At 45.2% G+C, this 16,258-nt stretch overlaps 6 protein-coding genes across 7 annotated transcripts; 3 read left to right on the top strand and 3 right to left on the bottom strand.

Annotated features, from left to right (window-relative positions):
- The first annotated feature begins 869 nt into the window (after positions 1 to 869).
- On the top strand, positions 870 to 3,305 carry LOC108163692 (inward rectifier potassium channel irk-1). Its single transcript, XM_017299124.2, has 5 exons — positions 870 to 1,316; positions 1,385 to 1,592; positions 1,991 to 2,386; positions 2,468 to 2,574; positions 2,646 to 3,305. The coding sequence occupies exons 1-5, from the start codon at positions 1,108 to 1,110 to the stop codon at positions 3,046 to 3,048; spliced, it is 1,323 nt and encodes a 440-aa protein (XP_017154613.1). The 5' UTR covers positions 870 to 1,107; the 3' UTR covers positions 3,049 to 3,305.
- LOC108163691 lies at positions 3,258 to 5,471 on the bottom strand. The gene is made up of 4 exons (XM_017299123.2): positions 5,207 to 5,471; positions 4,852 to 5,149; positions 3,962 to 4,794; positions 3,258 to 3,906 (listed from the first exon to the last, which is right to left on the bottom strand). The coding sequence occupies exons 1-4, from the start codon at positions 5,394 to 5,396 to the stop codon at positions 3,284 to 3,286; spliced, it is 1,944 nt and encodes a 647-aa protein (XP_017154612.1). The 5' UTR covers positions 5,397 to 5,471; the 3' UTR covers positions 3,258 to 3,283.
- Positions 5,472 to 5,896: 425 nt separating this feature from the next.
- LOC108163667 (FAS-associated factor 2) lies at positions 5,897 to 8,326 on the top strand. Of its 2 annotated transcripts, none has more exons than XM_033393284.1 (4): positions 5,897 to 5,996; positions 6,283 to 6,544; positions 6,610 to 7,674; positions 7,739 to 8,326. In XM_033393284.1, the coding sequence occupies exons 2-4, from the start codon at positions 6,422 to 6,424 to the stop codon at positions 7,937 to 7,939; spliced, it is 1,389 nt and encodes a 462-aa protein (XP_033249175.1). In that variant the 5' UTR covers positions 5,897 to 5,996; positions 6,283 to 6,421; the 3' UTR covers positions 7,940 to 8,326. The 2 variants fall into 2 exon arrangements, with proteins under 2 accessions (XP_033249175.1, XP_017154579.1); XM_017299090.2 differs by having other exon boundaries at positions 5,897 to 6,181.
- A 3,986-nt stretch (positions 8,327 to 12,312) lies between these two features.
- LOC108163805 lies at positions 12,313 to 13,798 on the bottom strand. The gene is made up of 3 exons (XM_017299295.2): positions 13,726 to 13,798; positions 12,736 to 12,873; positions 12,313 to 12,673 (listed from the first exon to the last, which is right to left on the bottom strand). The coding sequence occupies exons 1-3, from the start codon at positions 13,782 to 13,784 to the stop codon at positions 12,427 to 12,429; spliced, it is 444 nt and encodes a 147-aa protein (XP_017154784.1). The 5' UTR covers positions 13,785 to 13,798; the 3' UTR covers positions 12,313 to 12,426.
- A 63-nt stretch (positions 13,799 to 13,861) lies between these two features.
- LOC108163804 (cytochrome b-c1 complex subunit Rieske, mitochondrial) lies at positions 13,862 to 15,094 on the top strand. The gene is made up of 3 exons (XM_017299294.2): positions 13,862 to 14,047; positions 14,338 to 14,717; positions 14,779 to 15,094. Exons 1-3 carry the CDS (start codon positions 13,954 to 13,956, stop codon positions 14,995 to 14,997), a joined length of 693 nt encoding a protein of 230 aa, XP_017154783.1. The 5' UTR covers positions 13,862 to 13,953; the 3' UTR covers positions 14,998 to 15,094.
- Position 15,095: 1 nt separating this feature from the next.
- LOC108163806 lies at positions 15,096 to 16,238 on the bottom strand. Its single transcript, XM_017299296.2, is given in 5 exon segments — positions 15,096 to 15,387; positions 15,389 to 15,477; positions 15,536 to 15,597; positions 15,663 to 15,698; positions 16,026 to 16,238. Coding segments are annotated over 5 exon segments (429 nt in total). The 5' UTR covers positions 16,165 to 16,238; the 3' UTR covers positions 15,096 to 15,284.
- Positions 16,239 to 16,258: the final 20 nt, after the last annotated feature.

Below are 16,258 nucleotides of genomic sequence, written 5' to 3'. Positions count from 1 at the left end.
ATACAGTTCAACTACTTGACGGAAATGGCGGAAAATATTAACGTACATTTCCCGTTGAACTTACCTTTTCAATAGTTGGGAAATTCAGCTCAAACCATCACCATATAGATCCAAGTACAATAAATAAAGTACATAATTTAAAATTATGGAATGAGCCGATTCACATTCGGTTATCGATGCTATCGACTGGATGCGCGCCAAATAGAAAATGAATGAGCGATAAGGATTAAAATGCAATCTATTGGAATAAATGATACACGCAAGTACGATTTGTGAGAAAACTTTCAAAAAACCTGCGCATGGAAGTTTCTATACCCCCCTTTCTATTTCTATGATTTTCTTCTCACAACGGCTTGGTGTAGACTTTATTAAAAGAAGACTACGTGAAAATGTAGTTATGGTAACTGAGAGGTTCATATGTATGTATGTATATGCAGAATCGAGAATATATATACGTAACGGAATCTCACAAACTCCTCAGAAACTTTATAATATTCTCTCTAAAGGGTAGAAAATGGTACCCAATTCTAGTTGCACTCTGATGGTGGCTCTCTCGGAACCTGATTGGTAGACGTAATAGACGTAATCAAGACTAAATACTTTCTATACTGCTTAAAAAAAATTCTTTATACAAGACAATATTTGAATATTCGCAAAATAAATACACAGATAAGAAAAACAGAATAATACAATAAATAATGGGGCCACATTTTGAAGAACTAATCTCAGCGGGAGACTTGCGGATGAATTGCGAGCAAACACAGGCTGTCGGGAGCTTGAGAGGCGCGCTGGAGATAATAAATAAATTAAAGTGCATATCTTAGACTAGCTGATAATAGCGTTTCCCCACACAAGCCATTTATCCGGGGGTCCGATCATGGAGATGCGACTGTGCCCCAGTCAGTGTCAAGCGGTCCGCCAAGCCAGGCAATCACACTCCAGAAGCAGACGACAACTGAGCTCTGCTCTCCATCTACTACTACCGTCGATTGCAACCTAATTCAATTAAAATTAAAACGCAAATCTACGGGACAAAGTGAAATTGCCCCAAATTTCCGACAATTATATGAGGGAAAAGCCAGTTGTGTGGGCAGCGATATCGCGACCATGAGCAGCTCTCCAGTCGAAAGTCTCCCAATGCATCGCTCCACATCGATGCCTGTGAAGCCCAAGCCCCTCGAGACGAAGCCTCTGGCCCGTTCCAGCGAGAAGGAAACGGTCAATGAGGCGGATTACTATCCAGAGAGTCCGGGATTTGTAAGGCGACGCAAATCCAGATCGCCTGCCGATCACTTCGAGACGCGCAGTGAGCAAAAGTAAGGGAATCCATTCCTCATCTTCATTTCCCATTTCATTCCGCTATGAAATTCCAATCTCCATGTAGTTTTCCCTATACACACGACTGGGCAGGCAGCACCATTGAACTAACTCCGGACTCTGGAACAGGAGCAGCAGCGGCGACCTCCAGCACCGGTGATGGCCTCAGGCGCAGCCTTCATCGTGTGATGGCGAAGAATGGCAATGAGAATGTGGTCTTTCGTCGCATACCAGAGAAATCGTGGCGCTATATGCGCGATGTCATCACCACGCTGGTAAGATCCTGGTTTGGCCAAAAGACCAACGACACCACCAAAGCATCACCACCGATCATCCAAGATTCATCGCGATCGGATGTGTACAGCATAACGCCCAGCATACAGCGCAAGTTGGATGAACTGGCCCACGAGCCGCCGGCAAAGCTGCATCTGAATCCGAGTCCTAATCCGACTCCGAATCCTAATCATCTGAAGACTAATCCCGAACAAACCGAACGCGTAACGTTTACCATTTAATCAATCAGTCGATCGATCATCCAAGCACGGCCATGACAACATGACAACAACCAAACAGCAATACTCGCACTAATAAACAATATTTTAACACAAACTGCATCCACGATCATTCCTAATCTGGGGGAGATATTGCATCGCACCCTTTCGATCATCGACAGATGGAACTGGAATGGAAGTACATGCTGACCCTCTTCCTGGGCAGCTACTTCCTCAGCTGGCTGCTCTTTGCCGTCCTCTGCTATGTGGTGTCCTACTCCCATGGCGATTTCCTCTTCGATGAGATCAGTGGCGTGCGGCTGGGCGAAGGCGACAGGCCCTGCATCTATGGCGTCACCTCCTGGGTGACGATGATCATCTACTCAGTGGAGACGCAGACGACACTGGGATTTGGCGAGAAGTACGCCAGCGAGGAGTGCCCGGAGACCGTGTTCCTGTTCATAATGCAAATGGTCTGCGCTGCCCTGATCGAGGGGAGCATGGTGAGCATTATCTATGCCAAGACCGCACGCCCCGCCAGGCAAATGACAAAGCTCAAGTTCAGCGATAAGGCGGTGGTGAGTGTAGAGGCCAGAAGCCAAAAGCCAGGGAAACTACCTCCCAGTTCCAGTTCAAAGTCAATCATATATCATTTTCAGATCTGCTATCGCGATGGGATGCTGTGTTTGCTCTTTCGTGTGTGTGATCCACGCGAGCAGCAGTCCATCGAGTCTAAGATACGCGTCTACATGATTGTGGACAAGCGGTGAGTCATCCAGTCATCAAGCTGTCTGTCATCTCTTGTGGGGAAGCTAATCCCATCCCTTCCGCTTGCAGCACACGCGAGGGCGAGGTCGTTAAAGCCCACACGGAACTGAAGCTGGAGGGAAATGGAGAGCAGTTGATCGTGTGGCCAGATATTGTGTGCCATGTCATCGACGAGTCCAGTCCCCTCCATCAGTTCACCAATGCCAGGCTCTTCAATGCGGCACAGTTCGAGCTGTATGTGTCCATTGTGGGCACTTCCCCGGCCACCGCACAGATGACCGAGGCCAAAACCTCTTATGTGCCGCGGGAGATCTTCTGGGGTCAGCGTTTCGTCAACATCATTCACTACGATGTTACCAACGAGCGCTATGTGGTGGACTATGAGAACTTCAACAGAACCATTTCTGTGGACATGCCAATGAAGAAGCAGCCAGTAAACGATCATCTGCGCCTGGAGTACAGAAGGGAATGAGAGAATCCATTAGTTACAATATACCTATACCTATACATACTATATGTATATTCAATGGGAATGATGTTAACAATTTTCTGGATTTGGTGGTTCCTGTATACACAATTCTTTTAAAGATTCATAAATAACAAACAGTTGAGCCTTAAATAGATTAGTAAAATAATAGTAAAAGATGAACAAATGGTTCCCTCGAGCAAAAAGGCTTTAAAAATGCAAGATAAAATACACTAAAAGATCACTCTCCAGTGGAGCCTTCATTATCCTCTCTTTCTCTCAGCAGGTGCTTCACTTGTGCCTTGAGCATCTCGTTCTCGTTTTGCAGTCGCGAGAACTCGTACATGAAACGATCGCCCTGCAGGAGCACGGCCAGGCCATCGCGAATCTCTTGCGCGTTTACCAGCTGACGATTCCAGTAGTTGGACATCTGGCCGATTACTTGCCACTTATTTTTCTCGCCGGCATACTTAATCTCCTTCTCCAGATTCTCGAAGCGTTCTTCCATAAGTTCGCGCAACTCTCCGATCTCCCTGCGCACATCCGTTTCCACCTGAGCGGATAAACCACTGGATGACTTGGCCAACAGCTGCTGGGGCTTCAGCAGAGTGCTCGACGACTGTGGCGTGGTGTTCACATGATGAGGGGTACTGTTTCTGCTAGCCGAGAGCATGTGCAAGCGGCGTTTTAGTTCGGCGTCCGCCACTTGGGGGTTCTCCTTGTCGCTGCCCGTGGAGCTGCTGGCCACGGAGCAGTTGGCCGAAGGCACTTCCCGCTCGCTGTGCTCATTGGTCTCGGCTATTTTTATCAGTTTCGCGTCCCCAGAAATGTTACTGCGATCCTTGAGTGGTCCGCTCAATGTTTCTAGAAGAGAATATATAATTAAAAAATGGAGTGAGATTGTAACACCTCGACTTACGATGCAAAGACTCGGCATTGGAACTGTTGCACGAGTTGTCCACAGAGCTGAGACCAGAGCCACCCGCTGGGCATAGGCTTAGTCGATGCGAATTCTCGTTGGTCCTGCGGCCCAAAGTCTCCCAATCGAAGCTGTCGCGGTGCGTGTTCAGACGCGTGGACATGCGCTCGACGGACCTAGGTCCCTGGGCATCAATGAAGTCACAAAATGAGTCCCGCTGTGGGCGAACAGTCACACTTCCCGTTCCATAGCCCAGGCTTGCCATGCTATTCAGCTGCTGTTGAGTACTCAGCAAATTGGCGGCAATAGACTTGCGCAGCTCGTCGCTGGGCAGGCGTTCCACTTTGGGACCTTCAGCGGTCACGTTGCCATCGCTGGAGAAACTTATGCTTTGCTGCTCCTCCGTGGGCGTGGGCACAAAGGCCACACGAGTGACGGCGCCATCGTGCACGTTACGCACGGCGAGCGGCGACTTGGTATTCCTTATGTCGTAGGCGATCAGTTCACCTTTGAGATTTCCCGCACAAAAGTATGTACCACACTCGCTCAGAGCCACCGTGGACAAAGGATGCGAGTAAGTCAGTCGGCTGGTCGCGGGCTGTGCCCGATTGCGGCGAATATCAAAGATATTTATCTTGCAATCGTACCCAACGCTGACCAGCAGCGAAGGCTGGGCCGTGCACATGCTAACGTCCCGGCAGGGAGCATTATGAGCATCGCTCACGTGGAAGATCTTGCGTTTACTCTGACAATCGTAGACGGAAACGGCGCCCTTGTATGAGGCAATCGACAGCTGGAACCGTTTGCTGGGATGAAAGCGGGCCAAGGTAGACCTGCAATACATCAAGATAAATGCAAAAGAGCTCCCACTTCAAGATAGCACCACTCACTGCTCATCGATGGTGAATGTATTGATCTTTTGCTTCGTCTTGGTTCCGAATATATTGACCGAGCCGCCTTCCTTCACCGCTGCGATATACTCGTCCGTGCAATTGTAATCCACATAGAGCACAGTGCTGCGCTTCTGATCCGCTGGGAATCTGTGGATTAGCTGTGCGGAGCGATAGTTGTATATCTTCACACAGCCGCTGGTCTGGCCCAAAGCGATCTCCTCCGACGTCTGCTTCGCACAGCAAACACTAAAGGCATTATCGATGGTTAATTTGCGGACTCGTTGTATCTCGGGGGCTGCCAATTAGATACCTTATAAGTAGTATGGACTATCTTTCAGATCTTTCCAATTACCTTTTTCCTCTTTCTCTCGTATGCGCATCACAGCCAAGCCCGCCATCTTATCCACCTCGACGAACACCCGTCGCTGGGCATTGAATTGAAAATCTGTGGGCTCTCCGTTTTCATGCACATATGTCGACTTTGTCTCTAAGTCGGCAAAGTCGGAAAGTATGGTTCTCTTGGAGGTTGAAATTAAATGCATGATTAAAACTAACGAAATTTCAAATTTTAGTGATGCTACTTGTTGAATGTGACCGCGGATTTATTGATAAAATATACGGTCTGATCCTCAGAAATATACCAAAAAATAGACTAAATAAAATTTTGTGGGCATAGCTGGGCGTTCTTTCTAGCTATGTAGTAATATTCGACGGAATATCAAAGTACAGCAATATGAACAACTATCCTTTGTTTGCCCATTTTCGCTAAAACCTTTTTTATTGTTTGACCTATTTCGCTATAAGCTTACGCAAAATCCAATAAAAGCAAGTATTAAGAATAAGCCAGTTAAGTAGAAAAATGATTCATCAATCGTATAAAACTATGTGGGCATGGCTTAATGTTCTATATAACTAATAATATTGGACGGAACATCAAAATTGAGGAATATGTATAATATCAGGATATTTCCGGTATATTTTTAAAATTGGACGTTATATTTCGGTATATTTCTGAGGGTCGGACGGTATATTTTAACCATAAGTCCGCGGTCACACTGACCGTCACCTGCGAAAAAGAAATTGTTGTCGTTTTTACATTACACTCGCGCATAGATTTTAATTTTAGAAACCTTTCGAAATACGTAAGATACAATTTTTGAAATTGAGAAGTGCCAAATGGGCATTTATTGCCGCCGCTGCGAAAATCAGTGCGAACGGCTGAGCTGGCGGCTGCACTAATCGCCGTCCCTGGCATTGGGAAAAAGCAAGAAGAAGAACCGTCACCTGCGAAAAAGAAAAAACAATATTTTTCGAGAAATGTTAAGAAGTTTGTAATTTTTGCAATTTCCTTGCGCTAATATCATTTTACGCACTTAGCAGAACTGTTAAAGCACTAACAACGCAATACTTTCCACCCCGTTGCCACAGGAAAAGCAGTGGACAAAGGCCAACCACTACAACAACACTAGAAGCAGCGAAATTGTGACACACATACACGCAGCCCAGAGACAGCGACACCAAAAACAAGGAGACGGACTGACGGACCATCACCTCACCTGCTGCGAAAATGGAGGCGGACGGACTTACAAATGAACAGACGGAAAAGGTTCTACAATTTCAGGACCTGACCGGCATAGAGGATATGAATATATGTCGCGATGTGCTCATCAGACATCAATGGGATCTCGAGGTGGATACACGTACACGTCAGACTCAGCAGATGTGAACTGAAAAGGAACCTTTTTTACATTGCAGGTTGCTTTCCAGGAGCAGCTAAACATACGCGAAGGTCGACCCACAATGTTCGCAGCCTCTACAGAGGTACGGGCACCGGCTGTGATCAATGATCGTTTCCTGCAACAGGTTTTCTCCGCGAATATGCCCGGGGGTCGGACGGTCAGTCGGGTGCCAAGCGGTCCCATGCCCCGCAGCTTTACGGGCGTACTGGGCTATGTGATTAACTTTGTATTCCAATACTTTTACTCAACGCTAACGAGCATTGTCGGTGCATTTCTGAATCTTGGTGGAGGAAATGAGAACCGATTGGTCACGGATCCCTTGGGGGATGTCATGAAGTTCATACACGACTACTACGAGAGATATCCCGAGCATCCAGTCTTCTATCAGGGCACATACGCCCAGGCCCTGAACGATGCCAAGCAAGAGTTGCGCTTTCTGATTGTCTATCTGCACACGGATCCCAGCAAGAACCCAGATGTTGATTCATTCTGCCGGGAGACGCTCTCGTCAAGATCGGTTATCGACTATATCAACACACACACGCTACTCTGGGGCTGTGACGTGTCCTCGCCCGAGGGCTATAGAGTCATGCAGTCGATTACGGTACGGAATTACCCATTAATGGTAATGATTAGTCTGAGAGCCAATCGCATGATGATTGTGGGACGATTCGAAGGTGACTGCACCCCCGAGGAGCTGTTGCGACGACTCCAATCGGTGACTGCCGCCAACGAGGTGTGGCTCAGTCAGGCCAGAGCAGATCGCTTGGAGCGCAACTTCACACAGACCCTACGACGACAGCAGGACGAGGCATACGAGCAGAGTTTGCTGGCTGATGAGGAAAAGGAACGCATACGGCAACTTGAACGTGATGTGGTGCGTCAAGCGCAAGAGGCTGAGGAGCAAGCCAGGCAGAATGTCGAGCTGCGTAAGGAGGAGATCGCAAGGCAGAAGATTGAATTGGCCACCCTAGTACCCTCCGAACCGCCCGCAGACGCTGCTGGAGTCATTGCAGTGGTCTTCAAAATGCCCAGTGGAACGCGACTCGAGCGACGCTTCCATCAGACCAATTCGCTTTTGGTAAGCTTAAAAGTTGCATCGAATTCTGATTACAAAACTCTTATCATTCCCATTTATTGTACAGGATGTCTACCGCTTTTTGTTCTGCCATCCTGAATCGCCGGATGAGTTCGAAATCACAACGAATTTCCCCAAACGTGTGCTCTATACCATGGCAGACATGGACGGTCCCGAAATTGCCGTAAATGAGACTCTCAGCAGAACGCTCCAGGATGTTGGTCTAAAGAATCGCGAGGTGCTATTTGTAAATGATCTGGAGGCGTAACCAAGCACTGCACTACCAAATGATAAAATCGTGTTACGAGCTGCAACGCATTACCAAAACTTGAACCAAGTTTTAAGTAGTCCGTAGTTCGACGTCCAAGTTGAAGGATAAACAGAAAGCAAAACTATTCCTAATTTTAAAATGAAGAAATATTAATATAAATAATTGTTTAACAATGTTTAGGTTGATTCTTGTAATCTATCGTAGCCCGCCTCCAAACACACACATACACAAACACACCATAAGTAAAATATGCCCTTTTAAAACATTCTTAAACAAATTTTTGTTTTTTTGTTTTATTAAGATGTTTTGTTATATTAGCTGTACTTATACATCCAATCCATTTATTTAACAACCTAAATAGAAACAAACTCTAATTGACAAAGATCTGAAAATTATTTATCGATGATCATTAAGTATGCAAATAGTTTGGGGAGTACTTACCAATTTCAACCCCTACCAAAACCCACTATGACGCTCTAGGATTTCGGTACTTGGTGCTAGGGCTGAGATTTTAGTTCCAGTGCAACGTTAGATTTATTCAATTGACTACTTTACTTTAGATGGACAATAGGCATTAAATATACTGGCAGACATTCGGAAGATTCAAAAATATCAATCTATTAAATTTCATTTTTATATCTATATTAAAGAACATAGTGTTGTCCTTCCTTAATATAGTGCTTCCCAGCATCATCTATTTTACTGGATTGCATTCATGTCATACTTGTCACGATTTAACTCTAGAGATTGTCCAGTCAAAAGTATCAAAAGCCGGCTGCTGGGAATTAAAAAAAATAAGCAACATTGTCCCACAACATTGGCACGGAATAAGCAACATTCCTTTCCGTATTCAACACAGACCGAGTCCTAACCCAGCCTGACAGAATCGTATCCCAGCAGGACAGAAGCCCACCCCATGCATCATTCGCACAAACAAGCCGTCGTCATCCTTTCACCTGGACATCGACAATAAGGACTTTGACTATGGCAACCAAGGGAGGGGCTACGCGGGCTACTAGACTGCAGATAGATATCGTCGTTGTTAGGTTTAAGGATATACACGTCTATATATTCTGAAAAAAGATACAAATGTTTTCCACATGTTTATATACAAAATTGAAAAATCATCCTTTCTGTATCCTGTATGGGGAAAACTATCCCAATTACAACAAGGCGTGGAACGTCTAGATCAGTTCACAAATAGCGGAGAAAACTAAATATTTTTTGTTGGGGAAAATGTTCTTGATCCTTGATAAGGACATCATCACATTATTATCGGCCTCATTTTCGCAGTCGAGATTTTGATGCCGTTCGACAGTCTGGATGCTCACGATCCTGGGAGAGTCGGTCCTTCACCGATCGGCCCATAAATAGCCGAGATATAGCCTTCCAACGATTTGGATTTGCATATCATTAATATACTGGTTTTTTCTGTAGTCTATATCTCTGCTATTTATGGGCCGATCGTGGCGAGGCATGTCTCTACGTGATCGGGAGAGTCCTCCCAATCGACTGCCATCGGAATAAGGGACATCCATTTTCTCACGATTTTCGCAAAAAATCATGATGTAACCATCATGAAATTGGCCAAAAATCGGCCGCATTTTCGTAGTCGAGATTTTGATGCCGTTCGACAGTCTGGATCCTCACGATCCTGGGAGAGTTGGTCCTTCACCAATCGCCCCATAAATAGCCGAGAAATAGACTTCCGAAGATTATTAAAATACTGGTTTTTTCTGTAGTCTATATCTCTGCTATACAGCAGCCGATCGGAGTGCGGCATGTCTCTACGTGATCGGGAGAGTCCTGCGAATCGACTGACACCAGAACAAGGGACATCCAGTTTTTCACGATTTTCGCAAAAAATCATGATGTAACCATCATGAAATTGGCCAAAAATCGGCCGCATTTTCGTAGTCGAGATTTTGATGCCGTTCGACAGTCTGGATCCTCACGATCCTGGGAGAGTTGGTCCTTCACCAATCGCCCCATAAATAGCCGAGAAATAGCCGAGAAATAGCCTTCCGAAGATTTCGATCTGCACATCATTACAATACTGGTTTTTTCTGTACGTTATATCTCTTGCAGCCACTGCCTGTCCTGCTGCGGGCCATAGCCATGATCCCCACTGCTGTGTCGCTGAGTCGACAAGGAGTCGTCCCATCCGCTGCAGCAGGGACCAGAGATCGACGGCGGAATTGTTGGTTCACGCCCACGGGAATTAATGTCAGCAATAAAACGCTGGGCTTCAGCTTCGAGACGCGTAAGTAAATCAGTATACATATGTATACATATACATATATACATATACATATACATATATGTAATTTTGGATATATTTTAAAGTATGTATATGTATCTTACTTCACAGAAGTCTGATGTACCCTACGCTTAGCCACAAAACGAGTCGTATCCGATTTCCCTCGCCAAACGAAGGTCTATCCAGGCATTACCGAGGCGTTTTCGAGACAGACGGAGTCATATCCTAGCCAGACAGAATCGTATCCCAGCAGGACGGAAGCGCACCCACTGCAAGATCCGAACATAAGAAGCCATCGTCATCCCTCGACCTGTCCATCAACAACAAGGACTTTGAGTATGACAGCCAAGGGAAGAGCTACGCGGGCTACTACACTCTAGATATATGTACCTCGTCGTTGTTAGGTTTAAGGATATACGCGTCCATACATTTAGATAGTAGATACAAAGATTTTCCACTTGTTTATTTATTTATACTAAGCTAAGTTATGATGAATAAAACCATTGAAAAATCATCCTTGCGGTTTTTTGTATAGGGGAAATCCGATTTAAAATAGGCGTCGTTCGCCCAGATCGGTTCACAAATAGCGGAGAAAACTAAATATTTTTGATTGGGGAAAATGTCCTTGATCCTTGATAAGGACTCCATCAAATCAGGGACATTTTTCAAGCATAAGAATGCCCAGATGACCAGAAAATAGCCGAGAAACTAAATATGTATGGTTCGGGCTGTTGGAGTCCTTACCGAAGGATCAAGGACAATTTTCTGATCACAGGGGGCCATGGCAGCCCCGATCGGGCCACAAAAACGGAGAAAACAAGATATATATGTCTAGAGAAGATATCCTTGATCCTTGATAAGGACTCCATGAAATCAGGGACATTTTTCCGATCACAGGAAGCCTTCGCATGTCCCGATCGGGCCTCAAATAACGGAGAAAACAAAACTGGTTTTTAATTTTTTATTTTTGAAAATGTAGTTCAAGAAATCACCGATAGCGTCGCCACCGTACAAAAGAAAAAAAACTCACGTCAAATGGCCAAAAACTGGATGGGACACCAGGCGAACAGAAATCCGCAGCAAGCAACTGCAGCAATTGCAAAAAAAAAATCGCAGCATACTTTAGGGGGCTCCAATTTTAAAAAATCATCGACCTTCTGCTGATTTCTGTTCGCCTGGTATTCCAGCCATTCGACGCGAGTTTTTTTTTACGGTGGCGCCCCTTTCGGTGATTTCTTGAACTACATTTTCAAAAATAATAAATTACAGAATGGTTTTATTATCTCCGTTATTTGACGCCAGATCGGGACTTGCGATGCCTTCCTGTGGGCGGCAAAATCTCCCTGATTTTATGAAGTCCTTTTCAAGGACAAAGGATATCAAGGATCAAAATGTTTCATTTTCTCCGCTTTTTATGGGCCGATCTGAGCGTGCGACGGCTTCCTGTGATCGGAAAAATGTTCCTGATTTGATGGTGTCCTTATTAAGGACCAAGGAGCAAGGATATTTACTCCAGACATATATGTTTTCTTTTCTCCCATATTTCTGGACCGATCGGTGTGTGTCATGGCCCCCCGTAATCCGAAAAATGTCCTTGATCCTTCGGTAAGGACTCCAACCACCCCCAAACATACATACTTATTTTTCTCGGCTACTTGTAGCCCGATCGGGATTTGCGACGGTTTCCTGTGATCGGAAAAATGTTCCTGATTTGATGGAGTCCTTATCAAGGACGAAGGATAAAGGATCTTTTCTTCAGAAAAATACATTTTGTTTTCTGCCTTATTTGTGGCCCGATCGGGGCGTGCCATGGCCCGAAGGGATCAGACAAATCTCCTTGATCCTTCGGCAAGGACTCCATTAACCCCAACCATTCATATTCAGTTTTCTCGGCTATTTGTGGGCCGATAGGGGCGTGCGATGGCTTCCTTTCATCGAAAAAATGTCCCTGATATGATGAAGTCCCTATCAAGGATCAAGGACATTTTCCCCAATAAAAAATTTTTAGTTTTCTCCGCTATTTGAAAACCGATCTGGACTTGCTACGCCTTTTTGTAGTCGGTATAGTTTTCCCAATAAAGGATACAGCAAGGATGATTTTTCAATTGTTTTATTCATCATAGCTTAGCTTAGTATAAATAAATAAACAAGTGGAAAACATTTGTATCTACCATCAAAATACATGGACGTGTATATCCTTAAACCTAATAACGACGATATCTATCTATAGTCTAGTAGCTCGCGTAGACCCTCCCTTGGTTGCCACAGTCAAAGTCCTTGTTGTCGATGGCCAGGTCGAAGGAAGGCGATGGTTTGTTAGGTTCGGATCTTGCAAGGCGTGCGCTTCTATCCTGCTGGGATAGGACTCGGTCTGTCTCGAATACGCCTCGGTAATGTTTGGATATGACTCCGTCTGGCGGGGGGAAATTAGATACGACTCGGTTTGTGGCAAAGCATAGGTCCTCTGTCCTCTGTAAAGGAGAATATATATTATAAAATATATGCACAATAATACATAGGCTGATTCACTTACGCGTCTCGAAGCTGAGGCCCAGCGGATGGGGGGACTGCTGATATCATTTCCCGTGTCCGTGAACAGTGGAAGCGACGCCACACTGTTGACTCAGCGGCAAGGCAAGAGGTATTTCTAGCCACCCGAAGGTGCGACCTGCTAAAATGAAAAGAAGAGTTAAATAAACTAACAGTATTTTAATGATAGGCAAATCTTCGGAAGGCTGTATCTCAGATAAATAGAGCCAGATCGGTGAAGGACCAACTCTCCCAGGATCGTGAGGATCCAGACTGTCGAACGGCATCAAAATCTCGACTACGAAAATGCGGCTGATTTTTTGCAAATTTCATGATGATTTTTTGCGAAAATCGTGAGAAAATGGATGTCCCTTATTCCAATGTCAGTCGATTGGGAGGACTCTCCCGATCACGTAGAGACATGCCTCGCCACGATCGGCCCATAAATAGCAGAGATATAGCCTACAGAAAAAAACAGTATTTTAATGATATGCAAATCCAAATCGTTGGTATGCTATATCTCGGCTATTTATGGGCCGATCGGCGATGGACCGACTCTCCCAGGATCGTGAGCATCCAGACTGTCAGACGGCGTCAAAATCTCGACTATGAAAATGAGACTATGAGACTACAGAAAAACCAGTATTTTAATGATATGCAAATCCAAATCTTCGGAAGGCTATATCTCAGCTATTTATGGGCAATTTCTCAATTTTGCACAACAAAACCTTCAAATGTATATTGCTGTTGGAAGTAACGGATGATAAAAGAGTAAACTTGGATGTACATATATTTTAGTATTGTATTGGAGAAGCCATACAATAGTTAAGCCAACCGTAGGGCATGGTCACACTCGGCCACTAGCGATCTGATCATTACATTATTACATGATCTTTACATTATTGCTATCGATGAAAATGTCGTAATATGTTACGACGTTTTGGTGCAAAACGTTTTGTTAAATTTACACTCAGTAATATTTTCCGCCATTTACCTCAAGTAGTTGGACTGTTTAAATAGAGGGGGCGTAGTGGGCGAAGTTCGTTTTTCCATCGGTATATTTTGAAAATGAGATGGAATATTTAGGTATATTTCTGATGGACAGACCGTATATCTTATCGAAAAATCTCTCGGGAACAGCAGGCAGACGACAAGACGAACGTCGAAGTTTTCGACACGAATATTTGTGGACTAGCAATAAATTTGTAAAAAAGTTAACACCATGTTGAACGCCGTGTCGCGTGCATATGTGCGTGGCGGTGCCCAGGCACTGTCTACTGGCCTCAAGACGAGCGGCGCTGCTGTCAATACTATTGGTAAGGCGAAGGCCCATCGTGAAAAACATTCATTACATAATGAAAGGAGTGCGGAAAAGATCAATTTCCTGCGTTGGCTCATCGGGAATGCGGTTAAGCCAATTATTCATGGATATCTAACCAGATTCGGCAAATTTCCTTACGTAATTTCGACATAACCTCGCCCTTCGTCAGGAAAATGAAAACAACTTCTGTGCGAATGAGTGTGTGAGGCACAGACAAAAACGCTGATACACTTGCAGACCAGGCCCTTTTGACAGATTCGTACTGACCCGTTTCCCTACTTTCAGCTAGCCGCCAGGCACACACCGATCTGCAAGTGCCCGACTTCACCGCCTACCGTCGCGATTCTGTCAAGGATAGTCGCCGTCGCAATGAGTCCGCCGAGGAGCGCAAGGCATTCTCCTACCTTCTGGTTGGTGGCGGAGCCGTTGGAGGTGCCTATGCTGCCAAGGGTTTGGTCAATGCCTTCCTGGGATCGATGAGCGCCTCGGCCGATGTGCTGGCCATGGCCAAGATCGAGATTAAATTGGCGGACATCGCCGAGGGCAAGTCCGTGACATTCAAATGGCGTGGCAAGCCGCTGTTCATCCGTCATCGTACTCAGGCCGAGATTGATACGGAACGGGGTGTGCCCACATCGTCGCTGCGTGATCCGGAAACTGATGATGTATGTACAGCCTGGATCCTCCCCTGAAACACTGGCTAATTGTGTCTACCATCTCTTTCAGCAACGCGTGATCAAGCCCCAGTGGCTGGTGGTTATTGGCGTGTGCACGCACTTGGGATGTGTGCCAATCGCGAACTCTGGTGACTTCGGTGGCTACTATTGCCCTTGCCACGGCTCTCACTACGACGCATCGGGCCGCATCCGCAAGGGACCGGCGCCCCTGAACCTGGAAGTTCCCACCCACGAGTTCCCCGATGAGGGCACCCTCATCGTTGGTTAGAAACATTTACAGTGTTGTTATCGTTTAAGCCCCGCAGAAGAAAACCAACAAAATAGTGAATGGATCGATGTAAATTAATAAAAACAACCAAACAGAAGTTCTGAGCACAAACGAACATTTATTCGAATTGCATTGGAATCCGAATCGCGATCAAGTGAAAAGTGTGGCAAGTGAGAACAATCAACAATGATGATGGAAGGAAGCTCATGGGAATCCCAGACTAGAGGCTGTATAATCCTTTAATGACTAATCCTAATAATACTCAACCGGATGAAACATACAAATTATCACCCCCGTTTCTTTAATTCCTCAATCTCCAGTTCGAGCAGTTGGTTCTTCAAGTGCAGATGCTGCAGCTCCAACTGCTGCTTCTCCATCTCAATTTTGCGTCTCTGCAATTCTAGTGTTCTCATCTCGAAAGTAGTCCTTTTGCAGCTTTATCAGGGACAACTTTTCCTTCCACAGGTTATTTCTTTCTTCCTATAACCCACATTTTATCTTGAAGAAATTTGTATTTCAAATAGGCAAGGAAACTAACCTGAGTACTTTCGGAATAGTTTGCTTTATATTGGTGTTCGCTCGGCGCCTGATTGTTGCTTCCTGCAAAGAAGAGGTACAATTATTCTTATTGCAAAGGTGTACATGGGTTTGCCACGGGTACTTGCCATCAGAATCATCGTCAGGTGAAGGATTGAGGCTTTCTGAAAGGTAAGAAAATAGATGAATGAATTCCTCTCCTTTTCTTTGCAAATGAAACAGAAGTTCGCACCATTGGCATAGTTTTCTTCTTCTGACAGCTATGAAGCGAAGGAGAGTGACAAGTCGGCGTGACACCGCCTTTCCTTCCTATTCGCATTGGTATATTTATCACGAAGCGCCACCCACGTACGAGCGACACCTGATTGAGTGCAATACTCTTCAGCTATTTTCACCCAAGTCTCGGATTTCAGCTTCCAGGTAGCCGGATCACTCTTCTTGTTCAACAGTACATCCTTGTGGTTATCCACCAGCTGAAAAAGTATGCGCACCTCTGCCTCCAAGAAGTTTTTTCCTCGGGATCTTTTCAGCATTCTTTCCATTGTTGGATTTGGTTGTTGCAAAACAAAAAACAGCTGTGTCTGTGGCGCTGCCACCTCGCTGAGTTGGGTCTAAGCAATTGGATTGCATTTTTTAAATGTACATGTATTCATGTGTAAGCGTATAAGTATTCGAATAGATCACCAATTTATTTACTTTAATGTTTAAAAAACATTTAAATAAG

Source organism: Drosophila miranda, chromosome 4 (genome assembly GCF_003369915.1).
Source record: "Drosophila miranda strain MSH22 chromosome 4, D.miranda_PacBio2.1, whole genome shotgun sequence".
In the NCBI taxonomy this organism is placed as follows: Eukaryota; Metazoa; Arthropoda; class Insecta; order Diptera; family Drosophilidae; genus Drosophila; species Drosophila miranda.
The sequence above is the reverse complement of the archived record's forward strand: the minus strand, read 5'-3'. Positions and strand labels throughout refer to the sequence as shown.

What these genes read in the sequence shown, in the direction of transcription:
- LOC108163804 (XM_017299294.2), top strand. Translation starts at nt 13,954, where the DNA reads ATGTTGAACGCCGTGTCGCGTGCATATGTGCGTGGCGGTGCCCAGGCA. An exon ending in CGCTGCTGTCAATACTATTG is followed by an intron (nt 14,048 to 14,337) that starts GTAAGGCGAAGG and finishes CCCTACTTTCAG; the next exon opens with CTAGCCGCCAGGCACACACC. An exon ending in GTGATCCGGAAACTGATGAT is followed by an intron (nt 14,718 to 14,778) that starts GTATGTACAGCC and finishes CATCTCTTTCAG; the next exon opens with CAACGCGTGATCAAGCCCCA.
- LOC108163692 (XM_017299124.2), top strand. Translation starts at nt 1,108, where the DNA reads ATGAGCAGCTCTCCAGTCGAAAGTCTCCCAATGCATCGCTCCACATCG. An exon ending in GAGACGCGCAGTGAGCAAAA is followed by an intron (nt 1,317 to 1,384) that starts GTAAGGGAATCC and finishes ATCTCCATGTAG; the next exon opens with TTTTCCCTATACACACGACT. An exon ending in GCGATGTCATCACCACGCTG is followed by an intron (nt 1,593 to 1,990) that starts GTAAGATCCTGG and finishes GATCATCGACAG; the next exon opens with ATGGAACTGGAATGGAAGTA.
- LOC108163667 (XM_033393284.1), top strand. Translation starts at nt 6,422, where the DNA reads ATGGAGGCGGACGGACTTACAAATGAACAGACGGAAAAGGTTCTACAA. An exon ending in GACATCAATGGGATCTCGAG is followed by an intron (nt 6,545 to 6,609) that starts GTGGATACACGT and finishes TTTACATTGCAG; the next exon opens with GTTGCTTTCCAGGAGCAGCT. An exon ending in ATCAGACCAATTCGCTTTTG is followed by an intron (nt 7,675 to 7,738) that starts GTAAGCTTAAAA and finishes TTTATTGTACAG; the next exon opens with GATGTCTACCGCTTTTTGTT.
- LOC108163691 (XM_017299123.2), bottom strand. Translation starts at nt 5,396, where the DNA reads ATGCATTTAATTTCAACCTCCAAGAGAACCATACTTTCCGACTTTGCC. An exon ending in ACATTCACCATCGATGAGCA is followed by an intron (nt 4,795 to 4,851) that starts GTGAGTGGTGCT and finishes GATGTATTGCAG; the next exon opens with GTCTACCTTGGCCCGCTTTC. An exon ending in CAATGCCGAGTCTTTGCATC is followed by an intron (nt 3,907 to 3,961) that starts GTAAGTCGAGGT and finishes ATTCTCTTCTAG; the next exon opens with AAACATTGAGCGGACCACTC.
- LOC108163805 (XM_017299295.2), bottom strand. Translation starts at nt 13,784, where the DNA reads ATGGAAAAACGAACTTCGCCCACTACGCCCCCTCTATTTAAACAGTCC. An exon ending in AAACAGTCCAACTACTTGAG is followed by an intron (nt 12,874 to 13,725) that starts GTAAATGGCGGA and finishes TTTTCATTTTAG; the next exon opens with CAGGTCGCACCTTCGGGTGG. An exon ending in GGGCCTCAGCTTCGAGACGC is followed by an intron (nt 12,674 to 12,735) that starts GTAAGTGAATCA and finishes TCTCCTTTACAG; the next exon opens with AGGACAGAGGACCTATGCTT.